At 40.7% G+C, this 13187-nt stretch overlaps 1 protein-coding gene across 2 annotated transcripts in view; it reads left to right on the top strand.

Moving 5' to 3' along the window:
- The window catches only part of CPLX3 (complexin 3), a 34174-nt gene extending 24521 nt beyond the window's left edge, over nucleotides 1-9653 (top strand). For both annotated transcript variants that reach the window (XM_075857804.1, XM_075857803.1), the window contains 2 exons: nucleotides 6088-6175; nucleotides 7435-9653. In XM_075857804.1, the coding sequence (XP_075713919.1) occupies nucleotides 6088-6175; nucleotides 7435-7659 (313 nt within the window). In that variant the 3' untranslated portion in view covers nucleotides 7660-9653. The remainder of the gene's footprint in view (nucleotides 1-6087; nucleotides 6176-7434) is intronic.
- Nucleotides 9654-13187: the final 3534 nt, after the last annotated feature.

The raw sequence follows: 13187 nt of genomic DNA, 5'->3' as shown, positions 1-13187 counted from the left end.
CTGCTCAAGAAGTAACCATTGTATACTCATCTGATCCGAAATTGTGGTTTCCGAGTGCAGATTCCAGCACTGCCAAGAAGCACTTTACTTGTGGGCTGTTTTTTAAAACCCAGGAGAAAGCAGAGAGAGAAAGACCTTTGTTATTCTGGTCTTGACCGGGCCCGGCCTGTTCCGTCTCCATCTAGTGCTCTTCAAAGCATTTGTCACCACAGACAAATAGATCTCCCGGAGGCATGAACGGGGTTCCAAACGGTGTGTAGCCAGGACAGTAGAATTAATATCGTACAGTGCTTTTTCCCATGTGGCGTTACACTCCACCAGGGGTTGCAAGACAGGGTTGACGTGACTACCTTCCGTGAGCTCCTAGATTTGTCCAGCTGACGCGTTTCATCCATGTTCGGGATTTCCTCAGAGCTATTCCATTGATACAGAGTAGTATGGCATCTTTATAGTGCCTTGCTTAAAGGGAACATATCCCACATTTTTGAAGATATACAGCAAACCTACGATAAGTCATTTACATAATTTTGACAAAAAAAGAAAAACATTTATTTGTATGTAATATATATTTATTTTTATCTAATACAGTTTATGATTTTATCAATTATTTTAATCTAAAAAAAATAATATTTACATAAACAATCTTATAAGAAACATATACAACCAATACACCACAGAATATAATTTCCTGTGAAGTATGTAAATAATCAGCAGTGTCCCTCTCCAAAAAAGGAAAAAAAAAGAAGAAAAAGAGAAACAAAATTATAATAAAACATAAAATGACAAACAAAATGCAGGTAACAAAAATTAAATAAAATAAAGTAAAATAAAAATAAAGAAATAAATAAAAAATTAATAAACAAACACATACAGCTCAGGCTTTGCTCAAGGATGGCAGGGAGTAAGTCCGTAGCCCAAAGGGCAGAGGGACCGTGTCCCCACCAGCCACGAGCGGACTAAGAACCATACACAGATACCTCTATTTAAACGGATCCAAAGAACTTGAGAGCATCTTGTCAATGTTCCTTATATACCTAAGCAGTCCATCCTCTATGAGCCATAGTGCAGAGCCACTGCAACGATTGTATCCTGCTTTGGCACACAACATAATATTGAGCTTCCCTCTGTGAAAATAGCTGATCAGTAAGGCTGGATTCACACGAAATTACTGTCCTGTACTGAAATCATGATTACAGTACGGGACAGTTGTCCCGCAGCGAGGCAGGGACTCCTAGCGTCGTACATAACTATGATGCTAGGAGCCCGGCTCCGTGCAGTGTGTTCGGTTCGGGACTTGCGGCCGAAATACGTTCCGTCCTTTACGGACCGAACATGCTCGTGTAAGTCCAGACTTAGAGAAATTAGCTAGAAAAATCAGACTCTCATTCTAAGAATAAGTTGTCCTTTAGGTGAAAACTAGAGTTTCCTATTGTAATTTAAGTGGTTGTGCAGGAAAAGAAAAACTTAGACTAAGTTAATATCTGCGTCCGAGGCACCGTTAAGAGCATCCATTGCAGAATCCGTTGCTGCAGCACTATTTTTTTCATTAAAATAACAGACACCTTGGCGGATTGCTATGATGTTAGTCCTAGTGAGTGAGATAGGAAAATTAGGACTCAAATAAATAGATATATTCTTTGTACAGCTCTGCAGAGTATGATGGCACTGTAGAAATAATAAAAATGCACCTATTATTACTATGATCATAATGAATTATGGCATGGCTCATTTATCTGAAAAGGGGGATGCCCTAGGGCACTTCAGCAACATAACTTTAGGTTAACATTATAACCAATATCTGCCCCAAAAAGTGTGTGTGTGTGTGTATAGGAGACAGCATAGCATATCTATAGCACTACGACCCTATAAACTATGAATAGGATTAGATACATTGGCTCAGCAGACAGTAACACACATGATAGGATTAGCTACAGTGGCCCAACAGACTGTATCACACATGATAGGATTAGATACAGTGGCTCAGCAGACAGTATCACACATGATAGGATTAGATACAGTGGCTCAGCAGACAGTATCACACATTATAGGATTAGATACAGTAGCTCAGCAGACAGTATCACACATGATAGGATTAGATATAGGGCCCAGCAGACCGTTTCACACATGATGGGATTATATACACAGCTCAGCAGACAGTATCACACATTATAGGATTAGATACAGTGGCTCAGCAGTCAGTATTACACATGATAGGATTAGAGATAGGGCCCAGCAGACAGTATCCTACATGATGGGATTAGATATAGTAGCTCAGCAGACAGTATCACACATGATAGGATTAGATATAGGGCCCAGCTCGCTGACATTGCAGCTCCAGGGCTGGACCCAGGAAAGGTAAGAATAATAATTGTTTTGCTTCTTTATGTGTTACTAATTATTTTTGTGTGTTTGTGTTATTTTACAAGTTCGGTTGTTGGACTACTTCGGATTCGAGGACTACTTCAATGACAGTGTTTTTTTTATTCTCAATAAAATGGTTAATGGGGGTTGTGTTTTTTTTATTTCAATAAAATATTTTTTCTATGTGATTGTATTTTTTTAAACTTTATTATTACAGTCTTAGTAATGGCCGCTGGCTGATTGACAACCTCCATTACTAATACGGGGCTTAATGTTAGCAGGTGCAGAAGCTAACACTAACCCATATTATTACCCCGGTACCCATCGCCACCAGGGATACTGGGAAGAGCCGGGTATGAACCAGTACCCGACGATCTGTAGTGGCCCTTCCCACCCTGATAATGCTGCCTGCTGATGTGTTGTATCTGGCTGGTTATGAAAATTGGGGGGGACCCCACATCGTTCTTTCCAATTATTTTTTATTTTATTTTTTTTAAATGACGTGGAGTCTCCCCCATTTTTCATAACCAGCCAGATACAATAAAGCAGCAGCAGCCTAGCATTACCAGGGTGGGAAGGGCCACTGTTCCAGGCCTTTCCCAGCCTGATAATACCAGCCTGCGGCCACCCCATTGCCCAACCATCACTACAGATGGTGAAGTACTGGATCGTACACTGCTTTTCCCAGCACACCTGGTGGCGGTGGGTACTGGCGTAATAAAGGGGGTTAGTGTTAGCCTCTGCACCGACTAACACTAAGCCCCGCCTTAGCAATGGACGCTGTCAATCAGCCGGCGGCCATTATTAAGGCGGTAGTAATATAGTTTAAAAAAAAACAGACATATAAAAAAATATTTTATTGAAATAAAAAAAAAAAACACACAATCCTCATTAACCATTTTATTGATAATAAAAATATAAAAAAAAACGTCATCGAAGTAGTCCTGGAATCCGACGTAGTCCAACGACCGCACCTGTAAGAAAACACACAAAAAAACGCTTAGTAACACATGTGTTAGGCTTACTGTACTGTATAAGATTATGGTCTGCTGGACCCTGTATCTAAGCCTAACTTGTAGGCTTAGATACAGGGTCCCACAGACAGTATCGCACATGGGCCCTGTATCTAAGCCTACAAGTTAGGCTTAGATACAGGGTCCAGCAGACCATAATCTTATACAGTATAAGATTACTGTGTGCTGGGGCCCTGTATCTAAACCTACCGTGTGGTAGGCTTATATACAGGGCCCATCAGACAGGATCACACATGGGCCATGTATCTAAGCCTACCATGTGATTGGCTTAGATACAGGGCCCAGCAGACAGCATCACACAATTTGTGATCCTGTCTCATGGGCCCTCTAAGCCTGCTACATGGTAGGCTTAAAGGGGTTGTCCAGTCCCTAAACATTGATGGCCTATCCTCAGGATAGGCCATCAATTGCTGATATGTCGGGGTCCGACTCCTGGGAGCACGCCAATCAGCTGTTTCTAAGGGGCCGCAGCACTCGTACGAGAGCTGCTTCCCCTTCATTTCCCTTACTCGCTCACACTGTGAATCGCCGACACGGATTCACAGTGTGAGCAAGTGACCGGAATGAAGTGACCGGAATGAAGGGGAAGCAGCTCTCGTACGAGTGCTGCGGCCCCTTCAAAACAGCTGATTGGCCGGCTCCCGGGAGATGGACCCCGCCAATCAGCTTCAGCAGACAGGGATATTAATCTTACAATCCTCTTCCGCCCTGGCGGAGTTCTGTCCTGACTCCAGGATCACGATGTTGTGCGCTGTGCATAGCGTTGTGACGTCATGCGCTGCGCACAGTGCTGTGACGTCAGGACCTCTGCTGCGCTCCGGAACCAGGAATTTAAGTACTGTCAGTTACTATAGTAACAGGGGCACGCGGCCCGAGTTACTATTGTAACTTTTTACTGATGTGGTGCGGGGGGGGGGGCCGCGGGCCCCCCTGGCTTCGGGGCCCGGTCTCAATTGCGACCGCTGCGACCCCTATAGCTACACCACTGCTATTCACCGACATAACACAAGACCAAGCCTTTATCCCGCAGACAACCTTTTCTACTTTCTTACACCTTTTTCATGGGACACTCCCAGATTCATGTAAAAGTAACCCCCTGTTGTTGACCACTTGATGGGAATGGCAGATGTGGCAATCGAATCATCTCCACCCCATCCACTTATTACATCTCACATTGTTAGCTAATCCAAGTCGACCCAATGAGTTATTTCTTGTTCAGATTTAAAACTTAAAATACTCAAATATGTCCCACTCTTTTTCCCTCCGTCCGACCCACAGTTATGTGTCCAAGATTCTCCCATCTTTAACGCATGGAATGGAACTCTGCCCTCTAACTCACCCAACACTCCCTAGGGGATATAGGTGTAGATTCTACTGTCTATTACACACTCCCTTAGACTACGACCACACTCTGATAGCCCTTTCTATGTGGATTGAGGATATCCCACACGTTAATAGCTAAATATCCATGATGCTGAAAGCATTGGAGCTCACCTCTAGCCAAAACATAGAAATGACCCTTCAGCTATATGATCGGGCCTATATCACTCCTATAAGAAGTCAATGGATAAGGATATTCCCCACAGACTGTCAATCAACCAGAGCTGACCTTTATACCGGTTTGTGAATTTTGGCTAAAGGACAATGATTTTACTACTAGAAAACCTACATTCCATGCCCCCTAAATCCTACCTGGGCAATATTTGCTTACATAGACACTAATGTTAGCCCCTGCACCTATGTAGTATGAAACTCGCATATGTTCTCAGCACCCAGGGTGAAGTCCACACTACGTACCTGGATTCAACCATCTTTGCAACCGTTAAAATTGTTTTTACAAAACATTTAATTTTTAATTAAAAGGAACTGGGTAGAGGCCACACTAGAAAAGGAAACCGATGTAAAACTTTATTTTCGAAAAACTGGTAAGCTTTATTGCTGTTTTACACAAATACACACGACAATCTGTCTTGGGCTGTTTTTCAGTTGATTACATAGTTTCAGGAATCCATCTTAGTATGTGGCTCACCAATCTCTTTTAAATGATGTCATTGGTCACAACTCCATGCTGCCGAGGGGTTCTGCGTGCCACAAGGACTGGTCTGACTTGGTAGGGTGTGGTCTTCCGCCAGGTCGGGTACGGATATTGGAAATGTGAAGAGGCGTCATGACAACTTGCACTGGGCTTCTGAAACTATTATTAGTTATACATATGTTATTCCTTTTCCATCTTGTCCCCTTTTGAGAAGTAGTAGATGATATAGCCTACCATTTGTATTTACAGCTCCTGTGCAGACCTATGTGACTCAATGGTTCTGGAGTCTGATTCTACAGTCATGTATTACTTCGCTCTCGGTTGTCTCTTCTTGTTAACCTACAGACAGCAGAACCAAAACAAGGTCTTGTTTGTGATTTGTATCCATGGAGACACATATGTCTGCGTAGGAGCTGTATACACAAAACTGATGATATTTGTAATTAAGGCCAATTATTTTTTTTGCCTATTTGCTTCATTTTTTTTAATTTGTAAGATGCACTGGGGGTGTACATAGCCTACAAGGCTCATTATTACATATGATCAAAAAGTGAACAGCAGAATTTACCATATACAAAGATTTTTTCCACCTACTAGAGTGTTTTTAGAGTTAAAATTAATAAATGTATAGTATTAACCTTTTTTTGGTTCATACAGGATGGAACGAGAGGCAATGTATACTCAACGCAAAGCTGAAAGAGCCACAGTCCGGAGTCACTTCAGGGACAAGTACCGCTTACCCAAGGTAAAACCACATGCAACTGTGGAGTTCTAGTACAAAGCAAATTATTCACAGGAAGTCCAGGAAAATCCCTGCCCTCATAATCACTACTTTATCTCACATATCTTGTAACTTCCAGCTACAATTACATGAATATTTGTGTACTCTATTAGCAGCCCTTTTACTTCTGTAAGCTTTCTACTTAAAGGTTTTTTCCTGTACTTTGATATTGATGTCCTATCCTCAAGGCCGCATTCCCTTCATTGTTTACCAGGCACAGCACCATACATTTTGTAGCAGCTGTGCCCGATACTGCAGTTCTCTGAAGATAAGTCCCATTCAAGAGAATGAGCTGCAATACCAGGCACTTCCAATACGCGTTGTGCCTTGTAAACAATGAAGGGCACTGACGAGCGCTGTGGCACCTTCAGTCAGCTGATCAGTGGGGGTGCCGGGAATCTGATATTGAGGGCCAGTCCCAAGAATAGGCCATTAATATCAAAGTCCTAAAATACCCTGTTACGGTTTAATGGCTCTTTAAAGCTGATTTACCAGTGAAAGATATGGCCCTCCAGAGCATTTTTCTTGTACCGTAGCGCTAAACCTCCATGAGAAGCCCGACAGTCACTATAGTTCTCTCATAGAGTCATATAGACCTTCTACAACAGTTTAACAGCCAGTTTCAGGCAATGCATTTCAAATGTGTATAGCTAAACTTGTTCAAACTTTAGCAAGACATTTCAAAGTAATATTAGTAAATAACCTTCAATATCGAGTGAATAACTTTGTCACAAGCAAACTATACCAGATATTAAAAAAAATACTTGGTAGGTTCATTTGCACAGAGCCTGTACAGAGGCACTAGTCTATGGAGCTAGAGGCACTGTAGGTCTCTGCATGGCACCATATTACGGAGATATTTCTCTCTAAAGCAAAGCTTCTAGAGAAAATATTTAAATAACACAGCATCTGAGCATACCACGATTTTGTTTCTTTTCAGATTCCATATGATTTTGACAAAGAAAACCTCCATATGTCTCTGTATAAAACACAAAGGCATACAGAGGTGCAGTATGGGCCCCATAGTCTTCCATGAATGCCAAATTACAGCTCTGTACAACTATGAGGTTGTACAGAGCTGTAATATGGTTGTGTGCATGAGCCCTTACACTGTATGAACCTCATCGTTCTTCTTATAAGCTTTGTCCAGGTCCAAGTGGCGAAACATTAATCAGCAGATGTGTGGGAATGTATAACGCAAGTATTTCTCTCTCCCTTTCTAGAGTGATGTTGATGAGGCGCAGCTCCAGTTAGCTGGTGGGGATGTAGAGCTTCCTAAGGAGTTGGCCAAAATGATTGAAGAGGATAACGAAGAAGAAGAAGGAAGATCATCAGTCATTGGCCAACTCAGCAATATCCAAAATATTGACTTGGACTCAATTAAAGGGAAAGCCCAGTCTACACTGGATGACCTGAAGCAGTCAGCTGAAAAATGCACTCTCATGTGACTTTATCCAAACCCCCGAAGTATCTAAGTTTACTGACCGCCAACTAAAAACATCCTGAAATTCCAAAACTGGTTACCAACCATAAAATAGATATGGGAGACAATACAATCTGTAATGTTTGCTACCAGGAAGTCCTAATATTTGACGTTGTTGAGTTGTAGTTCTTGATCATGTAGTCAACAGAGTTGAGAATACAAGATGTTACATTTTTTAATTTGATCGTATATATTGAAGTTCAAGTATGTGATCGTGCCCAGAAAGTCATTCTACAGACAAGCGCAAAACAAGAACAGACCCAGGTAGACTATTACAACCGTTTCACCAATATAGCTAAGCATTAACCTAAACTGTTCTCTTCTGTACATATAAAGACCTCTGTCAGGGTGATGTAGGTAGGTACAAATTTTTTATGTGCTTTTTTTTTTTTTTTTTTTTTTAGTGTTCAGACAATAATTCATAAAGGTCACTTTCAGTATATACTAAAAAATAGACCTGTATTGCTGATGAAGAAAATAGTGTATACACCCTTGTGTAGGGTTTGAAGTTATTACACTGATCATTGTGTTGTGCTATGTATATGTCTACAATTGTTTGGCATTTCCTCTAAACAATTTCATTGTACAAGTTTGATTGTTCTTTTGAGATAAAATTCAATGTTTTTCTGGTGAACCAAAAAATATGCAGTATGTGAACTGACAGTTTTTGAAAGTGTGATCTCTACTCTGTACATTTGTTAACCCAATTTCTGTTATTTACAAGTTTAGTTAAGCCAAAAATAGGACATATAACTACAACAAATAAATATACAGTACTGTGCAAAAGATTAGAAGTAAGAATGCTTTAAAAAAATAGAAGTGTTAATAGTTTCTTTACCAATTAACAAAATACAATGTGAATGAACAGAAGAGAAATCTAAATCAAATCAATATTTGGTGTGACCACCCTTTGCCTTCAAGACAGCATTAATTATTCTAGGTACACTTGCACAAAGTCATTTTTTTTGTAGGATTATAGTCAGGTGTATGATTAACCAATTATTTCAATCGGGTGATAATGATCATAATTTTTATATGTAGGTTGAAACGCAGTCATTAACTATAACAGAAACAACTGTGTAGGAGGCTTAAAACTGGGTGAGGGACAGCCAAACTCTGCTACAAAGATGAGGTTGTGAAAGTTTCATGTCACAGGTCCACCTTGTCAAGATTGAGCACAGCAACATGACACAAGGTAGTTATGCTGCATCAGCAAGGTCTCTCTCAGGCAAAGATTTTAAAGCAGATTGGGGTTTCAAGATGTGCTGTTCAAGCTCCTTCGAAGAAGCGCAAAGAAACGGGCAACGTTGAGGACCATAGACGCAGTGGTCGACCAAGGAAACTTAGTGTAGCAGTTCAAAGACACATCATGCCGATTTCCAAGGGAAGTAAGATGTTTAGCAGTGCCATCAGCTCAGAACTGGCAGAAACCAGTGGGACCCAGGTGCATCCATCTACTTTTTGAAGAAGTCTGGCCAGAAGTGGTATTCATGCAAAAATTGCAACCAAAAAGCCATATCTATGATGTGGAAACAAGGCCAAGTGACTCAACTATGCATGAAAACATGGGAACTAGGGTGAATAGAAATGGCAGCAGGTGCTCTGGACTGATGAATCAAAGTTTTAAATATTTGGTTGTAACAGAAGGCAGCTTGTTGGCTGAAGAGCTGGAGAATATGGTACAATATGTAGTGTCTGCAGGCAACACTGGAGCATGGTGTAGGTTCCTTGCAAGTTTTAGGCTGCATTTCAGCAAATGTAGTTGGTGATTTGGTCAGGATTAATGGTGTCCTCAATGCTGAGTAATACAGGCAGATTCTTATCCAGCATGTAATACCATCAGTGAGGCATCTGATTGGCTCTAACTTTATTCTGCAGAAGGACAACAACCCCAAATATACAGCCAATTTCATTAGGAACTATCTTCTGCTTAAAGAGGCTCTGTCACCAGATTTTGCAACCCCTATCTGCTATTGCAGCAGATCGGCGCTGCAATGTAGATTACAGTAACGATTTTATTTTTAAAAAACGAGCATTTTTGGCCAAGTTATGACCATTTTTGTATTTATGCAAATGAGGCTTGCAAAAGTCCAACTGGGCGTGTTTAAAGTAAAAGTCCAACTGGGCGTGTATTATGTGTGTTACAAGTGGGCGTGTTTACTTATTTTACTAGCTGGGCATTCTGACGAGAAGTATCATCCACTTCTCTTCAGAACGCCCAGCTTCTGGCAGTGCAGACACACAGCGTGTTCTCGAGAGATCACGCTGTGACGTCACTCACTTCCTGCCTCAGGTCCTGCATCGTGTCGGACGAGCGAGGACACATCGGCACCAGAGGCTACAGTTGATTCTGCATCAGCGTTTGCAGGTAAGTCGATGTAGCTACTTACCTGCAAACGCTGATGCTGCTGCAGAATCAACTGTAGCCTCTGGAGCCGATGTGGCCGACACGATGCAGGACCTGGGGAAGGAAGTGAGTGACGTCACAGCGTGATCTCTCGAGAACACGCTGTGTCTGCACTGCCAGAAGCTGGGCGTTCTGAAGAGAAGTGGATGATACTTCTCGTCAGAACGCCCAGCTAGTAAAAGAAGTAAACACGCCCAGTTGTAACACACATAATACACGCCCACTTGGACTTTTACTTTAAACACGCCCAGTTGGACTTTTGCAAGCCTCATTTGCATAAATACAAAAATGGTCATAACTTGGCCAAAAATGCTCGTTTTTTAAAAATAAAAACGTTACTGTAATCTACATTGCAGCGCCTATCTGCTGCAATAGCAGATAGGGGTTGCAAAATCTGGTGACAGAGCCTCTTTAAATAAGAACAAGGGGCCCTGGAAGTGATAATATGGCCCCCACAGTGCCCTGATATCAACATCATCGATACATTCTGGAATTACATGAAGAGACAGAAGGATTTGACGAAGCCTACATCCACAGAAGATCTGTGGTTTGTTCTCCAAGTTGTTTAGAACAACCTCCCTGCCGAATTCCTGCAAGTGCACCTAGAAGAATTGATGCTGTTTTGCAGGCAAAGGGTGGTCACACCAAATATTGATTTGATTGACATTTCTCTTCTGTTCATTTAATTTGCATTTTGTTAATTTATAAATAAAAACTATTAAAGAGGCTCTGTCACCACATTATAAGTGGCCTATCTCCTACATAAGGAGATGGGGCGCTATAATGTAGGTGACAGCAGTGCTTTTTATTAAAAAAAATATCTATTTTCACCACATTATTACCGATTTTAGATTTATGCTAATGAGTTTCTCAATAGACAACTGGGTGGGTTTTACTATTGACCAAGTGGGCGTTGTACAGAGGAGTGTATGACGCTGACCAATCAGAGTCATACACTCCATTCATTTAGTCAGCGCATAGGGATCCTTTTAGACACATTAACGATACTGAAGTGTTTAGACAGTGAATAGACATTCCACGGGATGTCTATTCACAATCTCTGCACTTCGTTTCTGTGGTAGTTACAGCAGAGCAAGCGTAATCTCGTTGTAACCTGTCATCTACAGCGTAATCTCGCGAGATTACGCTTGCTCTGCTGTAACTACCACAGAAACGTTAACGAAGTGTGAATATACATCCCGTGGAATGTCTTTTCACTGTCTAAACACTTCAGTATCGTTAATGTGTTCGTATAAGACAGCACATACTGATCTAAAAGGATCCCTACATGCTGAGGAAATGAACGGAGTGAAGTGTATGACGCTGATTGGTCAGCGTCATACACTCCTCTGTACAACGCCCACTTGGTCAATAGTAAAACACGCCCAGTTGTCCATTGAGAAACTCATTAGCATAAAGCTAAAATCGCTAATAACGTGGTGAAAATAGATAGTTTTTTTTTAGTAAAAAGCACTGCTGTCACCTACATTATAGCGCCGATCTCCTTATGTAGGATATAGGGCACCTATAATGTGGTAACAGAACCTCTTTAACACTTCTATTTTTGAAAGAATTTTTACTTTGCAATATTTTTCAACAACTGTCTAAAACTTTTACACAGTACTTGTATGTGTAGATCCTGAACTTGAAGCAGTATTCCTATGAAATATAGAGCTTAATAAACATTAAAGGGGTTTTAATGAGACTAGAAAACAAACGTCTGACACGGTTTCTGAAAGTATTCAATCTTGTTCATAGGTGGTGTCTAGTTGTATTCCAGCCTCAACAACAATGTAGCTAAACTGCAATACCAGACATAGCCATAGGACAGGAGTGGCACTTTTTCTGGAGGAAAACAGCAATTTTTTTAAAATCATATATACAAAGCCTTTAAATGGAGTTCCTGCAAGTATCAGTAAATAGCATCATGTTACATTGTACAGAGTATACTTCACATTCCATGAAAAGTACAGCTACTGTTCTTTTGTGCTGGAATACATTTTTATTAATGGCATCTATAAAAACTAAAACAGTGGTGGAAGTAAGTGTATATTACAACACTAAAGCCTGGAAAAAAGGAGAAAGCAGTTTTGTGTAAAGGGAAAAACACTCTACAATGCGGATATAGATATCAGGGGATTGTCTACCCTTGTACTGTCCAGTCGACCCGTCAAAATTTGTCACAGTGGTTGGTAATCTTTCAAAACACAGCTAAGCTACGCAATGCAGACACTGCTGGATCCTTTTCCTTTTTGCGTAAACACACAACACATTTTTTAGCTTCGTTCTCCATAACTCACATCACCCATTGAAAATGCGATCACTGGTTGTAGCAGCTTTGGCAATTCCAACCAAAACCTTTCAATGATTTGATGTCAGTTTTTCACATCATAGAAATGGTTTAATTCAGACATAGCGGCGAGTTTTTAAGCATGAACTTCACATTTCTGATCCTCCCTTAGCAATATTAGGTTTCCGTCACACAGATTTTTTTTCTGCTGTCCTTAAATTGCATGAAAAAACGCATTTAAAACGCCAGTGTTTTTCAAAGTATTATAGCATCTTTTGTACCGTTTTTCACTTCATGTCATTTTGTACATGCTTTTTTATGGCGTTTTTTCTAAAGTCCTATAGAGAAGTCGATAGAAAAAAACACCAGGAAAAATGGCACAACGCATGCTGTTATGAAAAATACACCACAACAAAAACCACAGTGTGTGTTGCATTCTATATTTTACTGTAGACTTTAATGTAGCATTTGGCCGCACACCAAAAAAAACGTGCCATAAAAACGCTGTGTGTGAAACCAGCCTTAAAGGGGTTGTTTGAAATTAGAAAATAGGCCTGTTTTTTTTTCCCCACAGAAGCAACACCACTCTTGTGAATGGGTTGTGTCCGGTTTTGCATCTGAGCTGCTATACCAGGCACAGCCCACAGACAAGAATGGCGCTATTTCTCTGGAAAAAAAAAAGGAAATGTAGAATTCATATTTAAAGGGCTTGTCCATTTTTATTTCATTAGAGAAAAGGAAATCATAGTTTTCTAATATAAATGTTTTTGAAGTTATGCTCATATACCTTTCTTAT

The sequence above is a fragment of the Rhinoderma darwinii genome, chromosome 3 (genome assembly GCF_050947455.1).
Source record: "Rhinoderma darwinii isolate aRhiDar2 chromosome 3, aRhiDar2.hap1, whole genome shotgun sequence".
In the NCBI taxonomy this organism is placed as follows: Eukaryota; Metazoa; Chordata; class Amphibia; order Anura; family Rhinodermatidae; genus Rhinoderma; species Rhinoderma darwinii.
This window is presented reverse-complemented; position numbering and strand designations above follow the sequence as displayed.